The sequence below is a fragment of the Ostrinia nubilalis genome, chromosome 5 (assembly GCF_963855985.1).
Source record: "Ostrinia nubilalis chromosome 5, ilOstNubi1.1, whole genome shotgun sequence".
NCBI classification, from domain to species: Eukaryota; Metazoa; Arthropoda; class Insecta; order Lepidoptera; family Crambidae; genus Ostrinia; species Ostrinia nubilalis.
The window spans coordinates 8,865,153-8,882,548 of NC_087092.1; the positions used below are offsets into that span (position 1 = coordinate 8,865,153).

Genomic DNA, 17,396 nt, shown 5'->3' on the forward strand with positions numbered 1-17,396 from the left:
TTGGCTAAAGTCCACCTTTTTCCTTGTGACTTTTTTTTGTTATTCTGCACTACATCCTTTACTAACGATGTCAGCACTTCCGAATCTAACTTGTCTAAATTCACTCTTGACTTCGCTATATTCCTTATTGTTTTTTTTGCATTTTGTAACTGTCGCCAAAGCCTCTTCTCTTTAATTGTAAATGTTGATGAAGTGTCTGTAACAAAAAAAATAACATTAAAGCAAATTGAATTGAATATTGGTTAATTAATCAGCAATTTTACTTAGTTTTTTAAATTAGGTATGTTTTATCTTACCTTTCATTTCAATGTTTTTCTTAGGTCTTTTATAACTGTGGACTAATATTTCTGCCTGTGCATCTTGATGGCAAATGTTTTTATCATCTGAAATATTATAAATATGCAAATAAGTTTAAAATTTATTTTGTTGTTTTATGAAACATATTATTTCCAAATCAATCAATCATTATCAAGTTTTAAAAAAATGCAAAGACAGGATAATGATAGCTCTTCTCATAAAATATGAAGCGTGGGCCCACCTTCAATAACAATGACATAATATTAAATTAAAGGCATTTAGAGGTTTTAATGTTCTGCATTCTGGATGCGGTCTGCGGGTATGTCAAGACAATCTGTAAGTGGTCGTGATAAGGCAATCAGTCACGTGTGCTTTGCGTTCTTTGTTCGTATCCGCACGGTCAAATCGCATTAATATAAAATGTACAGAAACCTAGAATGTTGTACATATAAGTTCATTTTGACCTGACTGCAGACTGCAGAACGCATCCAGGGTGGCATTCTTTAGTTTGAGGGAAGGCATATTTTAGAAGGTAAATAATTAGTTTGTACACTTACCATGAGTAATGGGTTTATAGGTCATATGTTCTGGTGCATTGGAAGTAGAAGGAAGAGGTTCAAAAGTTGTTTTCGCAGAAATACCAGAATCTGGTATATCCACAGCTCCCAAACATGTTGAATTTAGTTGTTTGGTTGTAGTTGTAAGGGGAACTGAAAGCAGATAATGAAATGTGAATTGGGTAATAAAATGTCATGTTCTTACCCAACTTTAGGGTACAATCAGTCTAGTACATGTCTTGCTCACATTAAAAATTACTAGCTTATAAATATTATTAAACTAGCTGACCTGGCTAATTAATGTAGATTGCCTAAAATTTTTCAAATTGGTCCGGTACTTTTTTTGAAGAATTTGTATTACACAAATTACTAAAGTCCCTCTAACTCAACACACATTCTAAGCTAAATTGTGTTACGAGTGGGTTTACTACAATATTCAAGCTGTGGGGTTCTAACCCGCACTTTAGGCTATCTTGGCTTCGAGTTATGGAGCCGATCAAATACAAACAAACAATGAAATATTTCCTTTTTATATTATTAGTATAATTTTAGATAAACATACCTCGTTCAACTGGATTTGACTTCTTTGGAATGCAATATGAATGATCATAAAGAACTGTAACAAAGTATAGATATAATTAATAATTGAAATTATATATTATTTATTGATAAGCATACAACACATGTTTGTGGTTACAAAGAAAGAACCTTGTTAAATTGCATTCGGTTGGTTTGTTTTGGAAACCAAAGAAAATTAATTAAGACATCTAAATAATTCAGAAAAATTGATAGATAGTAAATTAAATTTAAAAAAAATAATTGAAGTCATCATCATACCTGTCTTGAGGTTTTCTTTATTGGAGTCTTTTACATGAAGAGGAAACTCTGTCAAAACTTCATCTGGCAAGATGGGATTGCTCAATTCCAGTGTTGGAATAGCTGAGTTCTTCAGCCGAGTTCCTTTGGCATTGAAGGATTCAGGAGTGAAGTGCCCACCACAAACAAACTTCAGTTGGTGTAACTTTTCAATAGGTACATATGCTAAGTCTTCTATGCCAGCATTTTTAACCCACATTCGACAACTGAAATAAGAAATACCTATTAGAAAAGAAAAAGAATAACAAACTGAAATTTATTCATCAACTAATTTCTTTTAGTATTGTTATGCGGGTGTTTCTCTGCTATTTGGAAAATCGTCCATACAAGACTGTCCTGAAGTAATTTTATTAATTGTTAAAAAAATTTTGCTAATGAAATTCAGCAATAGTAATTTAAATACATATCTAAAAAAGCCCACACATTTTCCCCTTAGTTTTTGAGTTATTGGCGATTTTTCGCAAAACTGCGACAGGGGACTGTTGCAACCACCCAGGGGAATGTTTTATGGACAAAAACAATTAGTATTTTTCTTTAAGTAAACAAACTCTTTATTTTTCTTTGCCATTATAAAAATATGTAGGGGAGAGTTCGGTATATTGTACCGCCGGGTAAATTGTACCACCCTCTTATTTCGTAAAGTATTTATTGAATGTCTGTAATTGCAACACTTAGCGATACACAACTAAAATCAATTAATATCGGCCATGTGGTTTTTGCCGTGACAAAAAACACGTGTGTTTTATTTTGAAAAGTATTTTTTCATTGTTTTCAAGTAACTTTTGACAATACATGTTAAGTTTGTAATTTTGTTAAATTTAATCACAGGGTGTTTCTAATATATTATTTAGAAGCGTAAATTAGTGTGGATTACAATTATTTGAAACATTTTTCGGTATTTATAAGCTATTTTTTTACCGATTTTTTAAAAGCACTATCACCTAGTCGGCTAAATTGTACCACATCAAGTTGTATGGAACTTTACCAAAGGATTTTGAAATTTTTTTTTAACAAATCATATTTTGAAGTTATAATAGCGTAGTTATGTTTGACTAACAATAAATGAAAGCAAAAGACTGGCAAAGTAGATTAGGTAGAAGTGTGCGTTACGATAATTGGAATTACAAAACTTGTGCTCAAAATCGTGATAACGTGTAAAACAATATCGATTGTCTATGTTATTAACTACTTTTCCTTTTCGTTTCCTAATTTGTTAAGAATGTATCGTATAATATTTTGCCATAGTTTATTTATAGGCTTGAAATTTATTGAAATCCAATTTAGTAACCCTGTGGTACAAATTATCGAACCGGTAGGCTAAATTGGACCGAAGCTCTGAACTCGTACTTTGTTGATTTGTGCTAAATATACAACAATCATGTTAATTAATACTTATGAAATAGTAAGTTGAATAATGTATCTTTTATTATATACCATGGACATTAGCAAAAACAAAAGAAAACTATGTGTAAAATGGGATTGAAAAAAACTGGTCCAAATTAGCGGACTCTCCCTTAAGTTTTTGAAACAAAAAATATTATTATTAAAACAAATATTACTAATTATAATGACTTTTCTTAAGCCTAATAACAGTAGCATTAAACTTAACAATTAAGTTTTAAGACTTAAATTGTATGACACTAAAGTCAGTCTTTATAATAATCAAAAATGTAGTATCCTGCCTTTTAAAACAGAACCAAAAAATACAAAAAGTAATAAACAAAAAACATTATTACTGCTAATTTTTGTTTTTTGACCCCGTTTCTGGTGAATGTAATATTGAAACGCTATTCTTGTTATTTCGTGTTGGGTCAGATGATCTTAAAGGCGCCTGATGTTCTTCTGCGAAATCTTCTGAATCAGATGTAGGTATTTTCTCTTCCGAAATTATTTGTTCATTATCATCATCATCATTTCAGCCATAGGACGTCCACTGCTGAACATAGGCCTCCCTCAAAGACTTCCATGTTGATCGATTCGTAGCGGCCTGCGTCCAGCGCCTTCCTACTACCTTTATAATGTCGTCGGTCCACCTTGTGTACCGTAAAACGCAGCGTGGGACGTCCACGCGGCCTCCACTACAGAACCTTGCTGCCGATGGGCCATCAGTTCTGCGTACTATGTGCCTTCCTATTGCCACCTTAGCTTGCTAATCCGTCGGGCTATGTCACCGACTTTAGTTCGTTTACGGATCTCCTCATATCTGATTCGATCTCGTAAAGAAACACAAATTATTTGTTATGTCTTCATGACTTTCTTTTTTGCACGAAACTTAGCACAGTGCTCCCTCCAAACCTTTTTTACAGCCTTATGCTCACGACAACTCATATCTTTAACTGATTTTAATTAAAGTTTTTCTTTTTTCTTCTTTTTTTCAATTTTTCTTTTAGGGTAATGTTTCAAGTCGATGATATCATAATTGCTCAGCTATACGTTTTTGTTCTAGAAATTCTTCTCATGTTTCGCGTAGCTTCTTTTTCGGTGAAATTTTGAGATAATACCTACTAAAAAGACGTTATTTTAGTGGTCAAAACCTAGGAAAACAGTAGTATGAACAGTCCCCTGTGGTATGAACAGTACCCTGTGCTATGAAATGACAGGGGAATGTTCGCCAGGGGAATGTTATTTTTACGTGAATACTTCATAAAACAATATCATTTAAAAACATTAAAATAAACGCAACTTATGTGGCTACATACTAGAAGATTAATTAATTTAAACAAATTGTCGTTATTAAAACTCTTAAAATAGTAAAAAAAAGGATCACCAGGGGAATGTTTTCACTGACGGCCGAGACGCGTGGTTCACCAGATGACGCAGTAGTAGCATTAAACAAAATAGCGGCTGCCCACTAGCTACACAACTGAACAACCTTAACACCTATTGCGTTCCGTTTCGCGATCTAAGTGCTTTGCGCCAAAACTTAATATGACTTTAAACCGGTTTTAAAATTTTAACAGGGGAATGTTTTAATAATTTGAGGACAGCATTCTCAGAAGGATATTTTGATTAAAATTATATTGTAAACATTGTTTGTGATGTATTAAGATGCTAACTGTTATTGTTAATGTATTTGGATATTTTTTATTCAAATATCAACAGCAATATAATAAACATTTGTAACAATATGTGTAATTCTGGAAAAGGGACGTACCAGGGGACTGTGATTTGAGACGTTTGAGGTTATTTATTCGAATATTCCATGATTAAATTACTAAATATGCTATGTCATGCTAAGAATACCTAATTCTATGTCGGTATTGATACAAAAACCTGTGAAATTTTAAGGTTTACTACATAAATTTAGCTTGGGACAGCGATTTTCCATTTAGTGGAGAAATGCCCATGCAATTCATTTACAGAGTACGAAACAAAATACTGAAATTAAAAATTGGTTATGGTTATTTACTGTATGATTAAAAATATTAATCCCAGCCTTTAAGTTTACACAATCAGTAAAATTATCTTGTAATAAATGAGTGTTATTAGAAACTTACCGGTCAGAATCCAGAGGAAACCTACTCAAAAGTAAGGGTGATCCACCACGACTTCGCCTCTTATTACAAATAACGCACTTCTTGTTGTTTCTACTCTCCATTATCAGTAGAAGCCTAAAATGAAATAGGTATTAATTAAACAAAGCCTATAATTTCTCTCCAACCAGTGTCAATGCCCTGGTTCATGCATTTACCAGTTTTGAAAGTACATTTACATTTTCATCACATAGGGTTGTTTTTAATGAATAATAGATTTGTAATAGATCTAATATTTCAAGTAAGTAGATAACATACCCATTAAACAGAAAAGTAAATAAGAGTTTAAACTTCTGTAGAAGTTGAAACACAGCTTATTTAAAAGAGTCTCTATCTCACAAAAAACATAACACTGAACAGCAAACTTTATCACGCCCGATACGGAGGAACTTAATCAACTCAACGTAAACGACAGAAAAGTTTATTTACAGTAATATTGCACCAAATCTGAGAAAATAACTTCACACGAATCAATTCGCCGGTTAAAAACTCAAACTCAATTGACAGACATTTTTTTTCATTTGTCAAACTAACAATACTACCAACATAAGGACACTAACAATTATTTTTAGTATGGTGGTATTGATCCGCGGGTTCCCCTGCTATAGTGAAATCAATCCAAAATGCACTTTATTGCTTAAGGGATAAGGTTGTATATCAATTGCTACATATAGAGACTAGTTTTTGTATGAGAAGTGTCTACCCACTGGTTACGACTGTTACCTACACGGCGCGCGCACCCAGAAAACGCAGGGAGTGATTCGTGTCATTAAATTAAAACGTTATTCAGTGAATTTCACAGGTGGCTTGTATTTTTTAAATCTAAAGGACATCTGACAAAATGGACCAAAAATGGAGTGTAGAGTGGGTGAGCCTTAGATTAATAAATTTTATTAATCTAAGGGGTGAGCTGTTTCTTCAGAAATTGGTTCAAGATGCATAGAGCAACAAACATTCTAAAAGTCCTCCCGCCTCTTGGGGGCAGGGGGTTAAAGTTCCCACTTTTTTAATTTTTATAATCTAAGCTAATAATAGTATCTATAAAATGGTGCTTCTTCAAGAAAAAATATCTTTAATGCGATTAAAGCCAATAAAATTTTCTGGATCTTTTGTCGTTGTTTCGAAAAGTGAAAATTATCAAAACAAACTCCAGCTGTTCCTTGCTGTGAGTGGATTAGAAGTAGGTAGCTGGCCAAAGAAAGTTATTATCATAGTTGGTAGGTACATGACTACCTGAACATGACGTCATTCTTATAGGCCCCCCAGGGGAGGCGCAAAGACCTTTAAAGGGGGGCGCGGGACAACTGTCCTCTGTTTAAAACTTGCTGGCTGTACCGCACCGTAAAAACTGTGTACCTACTTAAGTATAAAAAAATCTGCGACCGCTGAGAGAATGCATTTCAGACTGCTCGGATACGACCAATAAATAATCTTGACTAGAGAAGGGGGACGCGGAATTTTTGTACGGTCGAAAGCGCGTCTCAAATAAGTTTGGGAATCAAAGTTCTAGGCAGAGTAAATACAAATGAGTAGGTCATCTTCATGGGAACGCACGGGCGCGATTTGTATGTGAGCGACGCGCCCCCTTTCGACCATACAAAAATTCCGCGCCCCCCTCCTCTAGTCAAGATTATTTATTGGTCGTATCCGAGCAGTCTGAAATGCATTCTCTCAGCGGTCGCATACAATCAGCGCTGTGCGTTTCTATGAATATGACCTACTCATTTTTATTTACTCTGTTCTAGGTCTAATAACTGAGTCACTACACAAGGTTGAAATATAGCATTTCAGTCAAAACAAAAATCAATGATATTATTGGCTCTGTGCACGATTACAGCGCCAACTAGCGTCCACAACTTTGTGGGCTCTGTCACATTGACATTTAGGTCGTTTATTTGTGAAAAAATATCGAAATGAAAAAATAACAAATATTTTCGACTAATAAATTGTTGTGAAACCACGATTTGGGTGGAAAAAAGGTTTTGAAATCATTTTGGTCATTCAAATCAAATGAGGTAAGTCCGAAAAGTGTGTTTAATTTTGATTGTGTCAGGGTTTGTTTACTTCATTTATAGTTGTAGTTTTACAGTAAAACAAAAAGAAAAAGCTACTTTAACGGTTTCATTATATAAAATTAAATATATTTAAATGTTCCTGTATCGCTAGTAATAAATTAAATATCGTTTTCAGATCGAAATGAGTATTGTTTTGAAGACCGGGTTTGTGAGTGTTACAATATCAAATTCCAACCACAAACCGTATTTAAAGGAAAGTTGTTGATATTGGCTGGACAAGTCCGAGATGTAGAAGAATTAAGAACAAAACAAGGGCAGAGTTCAATAATTCACGCTCTCATCATAAGGCAAACATCTGTGCACAACAACTACTGTGACTCATTTTTGTACTACCACGTTGTATAGTCTAGTTATTTCCAAATTGTAAACGGCTATTAAACCAGCCCTATCGAAATACAGTCCACTCTTTTATTTAAGTTCCCAGTAGGACCCTTTTCATGCAATTAATTAATGATATTAAAATGTATTATGTAGAATCGCTTTGCCATTGACAGATACATCTGATGACAGAGCTTACATTATTTCTACTTTTGACCACCATGAGCGCTGCGATAGATTATGTTACCCCCACCTAGTACTTCGCACCCAGCGAATGGCTCTGTGCACGATTACAGCGCCAACTAGCGTCCACAACTTTGTGGGCTCTGTCACATTGACATTTAGGTCGTTTATTTGTGAAAAAATATCGAAATGAAAAAATAACAAATATTTTCGACTAATAAATTGTTGTGAAACCACGATTTGGGTGGAAAAAAGGTTTTGAAATCATTTTGGTCATTCAAATCAAATGAGGTAAGTCCGAAAAGTGTGTTTAATTTTGATTGTGTCAGGGTTTGTTTACTTCATTTATAGTTGTAGTTTTACAGTAAAACAAAAAGAAAAAGCTACTTTAACGGTTTCATTATATAAAATTAAATATATTTAAATGTTCCTGTATCGCTAGTAATAAATTAAATATCGTTTTCAGATCGAAATGAGTATTGTTTTGAAGACCGGGTTTGTGAGTGTTACAATATCAAATTCCAACCACAAACCGTATTTGAGTATTTCTCAAAAAAAATGTACATTTTGAAAAAAAAAAGTGTGCTTTGAAACAGTTCAAAAGTTTTATATTTATAAATCATCACACAAAAAAAACACACACACAATTTTGAAGGATGAATATTAATCTTTAAGATAACGAAGAATTATAGCTATAATCCTACTTATTACCAAATATTTAGATATTTTAAAAATAGTCCTTTTTTACCTTTCATACAAAAACCTGTTTGCCACCCTAGCTTTTTCATGTATTTTTGTTTCATAAAATGCGATACGTAACTAAATTATTGTAAATTTCTTTGTATTATCGTTCTACAGTAATCGCAGTTTCTGTATCAAATTGATTTTCTATGGGGTGTCATAATGAATTGGCAATTTAAAGCAAAAATACAAAATGAGTCGCTCTCATTTACTATTTCGTTATTTACTCTTTAGTTACGATTTATGTCTACTTTCCCATGGTTTCTGAACAATTCCGTATTTATTTTACACGGACAACAATAGCTACACTCTGAATGGCTGTTGGCCTGACGTCTCCGCCATAACATCTATCGCGAAAATTAGTGAAAACGTGTGTGTTTTGTGGGATTACTTTTTCGTAACAGGCAGTAAAATCAGCGATTTTATATAGAACGGTAAGTCTTCATTTAACCATTTTTTGTAATACGTGTGGTACGAACATTTAGTAAGCTTTTATATTTGCTGTAACAAATTTTATCAAAAAAATACTTGTTTCTGATCTCATTTTGTCTAATATTTCGTTACGTTTTTTGCGAATTTCGTTACGTTACGAAAAAGTACAACATAATGCTGAGTGTATACTGTTATTACCTGACTAAGCATAGTAGGGCCATTCTTAAATTTGTGCCAAATTTTTTTTTTAAATTAAAGATTTTTTTTTAAAACTTTTTGCGATGTGTATCGAAAGTATAAACCAAAAGCATACTTTTGATGTATATGGACAACCTTAAAGCCCTCGGAAAGGAAACAAAATAGCCTACGTAAACACGGCTGTGACACTGCATGACACGGATGTGACAGTTTTACATTTTTACTGTACAAATAATAATATTTATGTTGTTAAATTTATATCATAATAGTTTAAATTGATTAACAATAAAATACACTAAATTCGTTTCATCAACAAAGGTGTTATTTGGTAATATGTACTTTTTTCTGAACATCCAAAAATTTAATTAAAATTGAGATCAAAAATACCGTCAGGTAGTTAATAATCTACTAGATAATAAAAAAATAGACTTTTTATTATTGGCACTATCTGATCATGCTTCCGATATGCTACCTACATGGTTTCGATATGATAATATGCTTAACAAATTAGTAAATCTTAAACACAGTAGGTACCTAATTGAGTATCAAATGAGATTTCTGTAGGATTCACATAACAGTTGGTTTTGACAACTTAAACATGTTTCATAGTCACCGTACCACTAAAAATATGGTTAATAGCAATTCCTTTCAAAACAACTCCGACCACCTCTGCAGGGCCTTTACCGGGAGCTGTCTCAGTAAAATTTGATATTACTGCAGAAATGATAAAGTGCAATAATTTTTCCTTCGTGGCATCTAGAAAATCATACTAGCGAAAAATAAGTACACTTACTAAAAGGCTACTCCTAAAAATTGCACAATACACAAAATAATTTAGCAGAACAACAAAAACTATTAAAATAATAAAAATAGAATGTCACAACCACGCGTTGTAATGTCACGACCATGTACTTAAATAGTTTGCGGTAGTGACACATTTTTAATACCATGGCCGTGACAATTTGGAACGTGTCCGATATATCCAAAAAACTATCTGTGAATTAGCAGATCTTGTGCAATTATCTGAAACTATACTGCATGAGGTACATAATTATGTTTTATACAATAGCGTGACATTGATACCTACCTTTAATAACCGTACACGGGATGGACGTGTTATGGTTGTCCCTTTTTTCAAATAAATAGGAAATAATTTTTTGCGGCTCACTCACTACGTTCAGCCATTTGCAAATCTAATAAGATGACAATGTTACTGTTCTAAAAAAACTTAGCAAGGGATGTCAATATCAAAGATAGTTTTTTACCGAGTTACGCATATTTAAAGTGGCGCACGTGGTTGTGACACAAAAACTGCTCACACAATGTTTGGTGTTCAAAATCAAAAATGGTAATTATTATTGATATAAATTTTTAACAGTCTTATATAACATGTATTAATCTTGCATAATTACTGTAATATTTATCAAAATAACATAACATCTCTTCAGAAAAAAATATTGTATGTCCAAATCCGGGAATCTCACACTACACGGTCCGTGACATTTTGGACTTGTAACTTTTTTTAAATATTCTTCTAATAGTTTTATGATAAAAATGATATTGGGCCTAGTTAATAGAGGTATTTTACTAAGTAAATTAATATACAGTGCACTGATTTTCTTTAAAAACATATGCTATTCTTACATCTCACACAAAAATGCGTAAGAATAAGAATGGCCCAGTAATATTCACTACTTAATTAATTTCAAAAAATATAGAGCGTTAATAACAAAAGGATTGGATACTATCTGCTTTACAGAAGTGCCACCAGCAAAAAAATATCAAATCATTTAGATTACGTTTTTATGTGATTACTTCTTTTGTTTTTTTAGGAATGCCGCCAAAAACCAATGCCGAAAGGCAAAAAGCTTACAGAGAACGACTCAAAATGGATAAACATGATGGAACAAAAATAATTTTATTAAAATAGTATGAATGATTACTCCCTTATTTTATTTCTAACCCCTTAATATTACCCCGTATTTGGGTGCATACTTGCAAATATTTCGAATTGAATAAATAAAGAGCATTCACAATATTTCGCCAATGTATAACAAGCCTTATGGCCTTACTATTTCGTTACTACCGTTTCGTTACGTACATGTTTTTTGAGAAATACTCATTTAAAGGAAAGTTGTTGATATTGGCTGGACAAGTCCGAGATGTAGAAGAATTAAGAACAAAACAAGGGCAGAGTTCAATAATTCACGCTCTCATCATAAGGCAAACATCTGTGCACAACAACTACTGTGACTCATTTTTGTACTACCACGTTGTATAGTCTAGTTATTTCCAAATTGTAAACGGCTATTAAACCAGCCCTATCGAAATACAGTCCACTCTTTTATTTAAGTTCCCAGTAGGACCCTTTTCATGCAATTAATTAATGATATTAAAATGTATTATGTAGAATCGCTTTGCCATTGACAGATACATCTGATGACAGAGCTTACATTATTTCTACTTTTGACCACCATGAGCGCTGCGATAGATTATGTTACCCCCACCTAGTACTTCGCACCCAGCGAATAGAACTATAGATATGTTACGTTCATAGAAATTACGATTTAAATCCGTGCCGAGCTATTCCAAATTGCACACATTGACAAATGTAACTGATAAGTGAAACAAAAGATACGAAATAGCACGCAAATGAAAGAGATAGCTATAGTTTTAACGATTCTGCACTAACTAATCTATGTCCGCAGCGCACGCATCCTTATCGCTCTAACGTCAAAACAAGATCGCTTTCTCTTTCTTAACTTGAACATGGCGCATGGCGTCTTGATTGTTTGCATAAATAATTGAAAATATAAATACTAAATATTTTTGCATAATCACATGTGGTAAGAGATCCCTTGTATTTTTTTTACTTTAGAGTCATAATTGGTACACTTTCGAAACACAACGATGGCATTTTTTATTTATTTTGGTAAGAACACAGGAACTTACGGTGTGGTACGCACGCGATTGCGCACGACGCAGGCCACACGAAGACTAAACACAAGACGTCCCAATTGGGACGTATTTGAGTATTCACAGCGCGAGCGCTTATAACATATCTGCTTTTGTTTTTATATAATATCATTGACAAAAATGGAATATTTGTAAGTAAAAATGTTCCAAACGTTACGTTGTTTTAGAGGCAAGTAGCATAAAGACCGAGGGATCGCATCCCTAACCTGTTATTGTCGCTACGAGAAACCTAACGTAAGGCTAGGTGCTCAACTACATTTTCTAAGAGGCGCGAGGAGGTGGGTGACTCAGATATTAGTCCTAGAGGAATGATGTCATAAAACCGTAGCAGTTGGGGGGTGCAGTTTTGCGCGGCTCAATAGCACGCCAAAGGTTAAGAAGCTGACATGCTTCTCCGACATGGTCTCACATGGTTTTTGTTTGATCACCTACCTACCAATGAATCGCCATGTAGCAGCGTAGGTTAGAAAAATTTCTACCATCTATTATAATATAGGTACTGATTAATGCTCTCATAGTCCCGGGGTTTGATTTCCAGGGGGAGCACGATTTTTTGGATTTGGTTGATAGGACTTGTTTCCAAGTTTGGCTTTAGTCTAATATCAAGTCTGTTTGCTAAACAAGAAGATTAGCATTATTTCAGCAGTTGACAGTAAAATAGCCTGTATTACTGTGGTGGAAGATTGGAAGATTCAGGGGTCTGCTTCACCTTATCTGAGGTTCCAATACAGGTCAAAAACGTCTCTGTTATTGATCTGTTATTACATGATCCATCTGACAGTGTGGCCCATGTAGGTATACTTTAGCAGACAAAGAAACAAACAATAAAAAATCATAATGGAACAATAAGAATTTTATTAGATAATGACAAAATGTTTTGAAATTCAGTGTAAAAATACACTTGAAATATACAAGCAGTAAACTATTCGGCTATGGACATAAGAACAACATATTATTATTATTGTTAATTAAAATTTGTAATTTTGTCTCTTCACTGTTTCAAGTAATATTAATTTAATCATCAAAATTATTTGATAGCAAGAAGTTTGCTGCCAGATTTTCATTTTTTTCACAAGCAAAGTAAGCTTGTATCACCATATGCTCAGGAAATCCCAAGGCTTTTAACCGTTCTATGGCTTCTTTGTCCTGAGGAGAAACTTGGATTACATTCTGAGGTTGTTGAGGGGGCTGGGACTCCGCAACACTTTCCTCAGCAGCAGCACTACCACCACTAGTGGGATTGACTGGTTCATTTAACATTCTGACAAATGCTTGTTGATGTTGACTTATCGCTTGCAGTAGGGCAGGATTAGTTTGACCAATTTGCTGTAGAATAGCATTCAATAAGTTAGGGTTTTGTTGTATGACAGCCCTCATTTGTTGAAATTGGGGCTGATCACGAAGGAAAGCTAATGGGTCTTCATCAGAACCTTCTTCACCCTCTTGTTCTTGAAGTAAGTCATCTGGTATACCTGTGATTAAGTACTCTACAGCTCTCTCACGGTTATTAAATGAAGCGCGCAATGCCTGTTCGACCTGTTGACGGTTGTAGCCCATATCCATAATGCTTTGAACAGTTGCCTCAAAATCTGGCTCATTGGCGACTGCTGGAGGTTCAGCAGAATGTTCTGGTTCAGCAGCTGCAGGCGGTTTCGGTGTTTCCTCTACAGGTTTTTTGTCTTTACCGTCACCACTCTCTGTTGAAGCACTTTCACCAGCTTCAGGAGCGGAAGTAGATGATGCTTGAATTTCCGATGTTTTAGGCTTTGTAACCATGATGACGATGAATTTTTTCTCATCTATATTATAAGTACTTATCTTATTGTCGTCGAGAAGTATCTTTCCGGCGTAAATGAGTCTCTGATGGTCAGCAGCATAGTCTTTCCCTTTTTCAACTTCAATTTTGAGCTTGAGGGCTTTGACAGTTTCCTCTGGATCGATTTCTATTTGGAAAGATAATTGTTGTAACGTTTTCAGTGTCACCAACATTTTTTATTACGTAGCCGTCGATTTAACTAGGATTTAGTACTTGTAGCACCTTCAAATACTCTTCTTAATTCTGACTCGACAAAATATGCAGTAAACATAACCTCAAACGCCAAATCCAAATTATCCAACAACAAGTACGTTCGGATACGAGGTTGGTGGCTATCACAGACAAATAACCATGTGATAGAGACCATTGGGCATTTAGGCACACAATAATTTAAAAAAAAAATATTAATTTAGAATCTTTAAAATATAAATTTTATTTAAATTATCAGAGCCCCGATTACGGTAACTTTTATAACGTCTACAATCCAGACGCGTTTCTGATTCTGCGATACGATTGGTCAAAACAGCTGACGTACGCTGTTGAACGACCAATCGTATCGCAGAATCGAGAAGCGTGTCTGGATTGTTGACGTTAAAAATTACCGTAATCGGGGTTCAGGTATGTACCTATACAGCATTTATTCTGTAGTAATTCAAGTCTGGTTTTAGGTTGTAGGCAGGTACCACGGCCACACTGTTAACTATCGATTTCCGCTGTTGCTCTCGCTCTCATCAAATGGTGATTCTTTGCGATAGAACGAGACGACATGACAGGCAATGGATAGTTTACACTGTTGCCGATGGTACGCACTCAGGTACGTTTAAGCTATATGGCGCAAGTACACTATGCGGTAATTTGTCCAACCCCGAAGCATGGGCAACGTACGCAAGTGGGAAGGAGAAAGTAATAGAGTTGGTGTTCACACTATTACGTCTTGGCCAATTTCCCGCATAGTGTACTTACGCCAATGCAACATAACTCTATATATGGGTCATTCCACAAAAATATGTCAACTCTTAGTCCGCGCCACATTTCACATGAAATATTTGTTAATATTTTATTCCAAAATTGTTAAATAACAGCTCGCAATGTGCTTTATTCATCACCCATTTATATTTTTTGAAACTATTTTTAAAACATCTTAAATTACTTTTGAATGACCCAAAACGTCATTCCCTAGGCATGTCCGTACTCCAAAAGTTTGTGTTTTGGGACCCACATTTATAAAAACATCAACTTTATCCTTTGTTTTAATTAACGAATAATCTATTTAAATGTATATTACACCAAATTCTATTAATATTTTGCGGTTTCAATAAACAATAATTTGATTTTCTTTAGTTGAAAAAGAGTCTACAGCTTTAAGCGTCATTCCCTCGCCACGCACTGATTTTATAATTTTGCGCTTTAATATGTATTTAGAGTGAATGACATTTAGTTGAGTTTAAAGTACGATATGAAGTTATCCTCAGACCATACTGGCTTTGCGGTAGCCGTTTTTTGAATTAGTGCAAACGTGCCAGTTGTTGCGGAAACATGTGTTAATCCAGTCACTTCGTCAGTCCCTAGTTGAGTAGCTTTATTGATTACAATAGGAAATTGTATTATAATTTAATAGTATTTAGCTACGTGTGGTTTTTTGGCTATTTTCGGCACATCGTATTAAGCATCTTATAATATAAAGTTAATCTGCATTTGTGTTAAGTTTTACTCCAAATCGTCAGTCCCTAGAGCGTCAGGCCCTAGCTTTAAACGGCACTTGGGACTAAATTACTAGTTAGGGAATGATGTTTTTTATATAGTGATAATAACAAAACAACTACATTATGTATATTAACTTATCTTTAAATGTTAAGGTTATATGTTTTATACTTTATTAGAAGTCATATAGGAGTAATGTAGTATGAAAAAATTGAAAATTATAATTTCTCCTAAAATAAAGCATAAAGTGACTGGCCCTTTTAGACATAACATAATTAATTAATAAACTATAATTTACACTAATAAAGTATTCAAAAGCATCTTAAAAAAGTTACGGACAAAATGACGTCGAAAATATACAGATTTTTATGGAATGACCCATATAAGTAATCTGTGCTCTACATGTGCTCTATATTCTCTATTTACGGTTTTCCCCCCATCAGTGCTTAGACCGCGGCGCGGCCTTAGGGCGCGGCTTTGTATCATACAAAGCCGCGCACAGTCTTTTATTTTCCCTTAGAAGCGGACATCCCTGTTTTATTAATTCAATCGTTAGATATTACTATTATGTATAAAATTGATGAAGGAACTAGTAGTTGTATTTGCTTAGTTTCGAAGAAATATTCGATATTGTGATTTTATAAAAAAAACAGTTTTAGAAGCATATTTTCTAAAAAAATGACATTAAGTCAGAATTTTGTAAATAAATTTACCTATCACTATAACGTCTACCTTTATGCAAAAATAAATGGTTATTGCTGCAGTAATTTAGGAATTATTTAATAATTTATGATTTTCAGAAAACATTTTTTTCTCCGTTGTCCTAGAAAATTGGCAGCTATATTTACTTTATATTGATGCATGATATAATTATCTATAATACCTGAAAATATTACTTGCCTATCCCGTGGAAGTTGGATGATACGACTAGAAAAATTTGTCAAAAGTAATATTGACTAAGGCCATCGGTCAAAACCACTATTAACTGAAATTTGCAGTCAAAAGTGGTTTTGATCGATTATGAGTTTTGACTGCAACATATATATCGATGTTTCGAAAACGATAGGATTTCCAATAAGCCGCCACAGGGCCAACTCTATAATTATCAAACTCGACCAGACAAATTAATAATGGTAAAAGCAATTAATTTCAATGGTTATCTAACAAAGGCATTAAAACCGTATTGTTACGGACGGCAATTAAAAAACTAAAAAATATTCAGATCAACCCTATTTACATATAAATTTTCTAAACTCATAGAAATTAAAATATCTTCGAACTTCCACGGGATAGGCAAGTAATATTTTCAGGTATTATAGATAACCCTTCATTTGGCAAGACACAAATTGTTTGATTTTTCAATAAAATCTATTTAGACCTAATTGTTACTATCAAATTAAGTTAAGAAAAATAGTAAAAAAAATATTTGGTTGGTATTTTCGCGAAAAACGATTGTTGCTTATTTACCACATTGCCAAATAGGGGTACTTAAATAAAACATTGAGATATATTATAGAATTAATTTTTTTATATGAAAATCTTAAAAAAACCAATCGTATTTCACATTTTATGCATTAAACTTTTTTTGGGGATTTTCGCAAAGTCGATTAATGACCTTTTTCTCCAACATTTGATAGATGACGTATGTCATCATACTTCACGATCAATATGCCGAGCCAAGGTTGGCTTTTTA

General features: G+C 33.8%; 1 protein-coding gene and 1 long non-coding RNA gene across 2 annotated transcripts; one reads left to right on the forward strand and one right to left on the reverse strand.

Moving 5' to 3' along the window:
* The first annotated feature begins 7,078 nt into the window (after nucleotides 1-7,078).
* LOC135072251 (uncharacterized) lies at nucleotides 7,079-7,736 on the forward strand. The gene is made up of 2 exons (XR_010257381.1): nucleotides 7,079-7,278; nucleotides 7,454-7,736. It is a non-coding gene; the product is annotated as an uncharacterized LOC135072251 (long non-coding RNA).
* A 5,288-nt stretch (nucleotides 7,737-13,024) lies between these two features.
* Nucleotides 13,025-14,346, reverse strand: LOC135072252 (UV excision repair protein RAD23 homolog A). The gene has a single exon (XM_063966190.1). It carries the CDS (start codon nucleotides 14,173-14,175, stop codon nucleotides 13,201-13,203), a length of 975 nt encoding a protein of 324 aa, XP_063822260.1. The 5' UTR covers nucleotides 14,176-14,346; the 3' UTR covers nucleotides 13,025-13,200.
* Nucleotides 14,347-17,396: the final 3,050 nt, after the last annotated feature.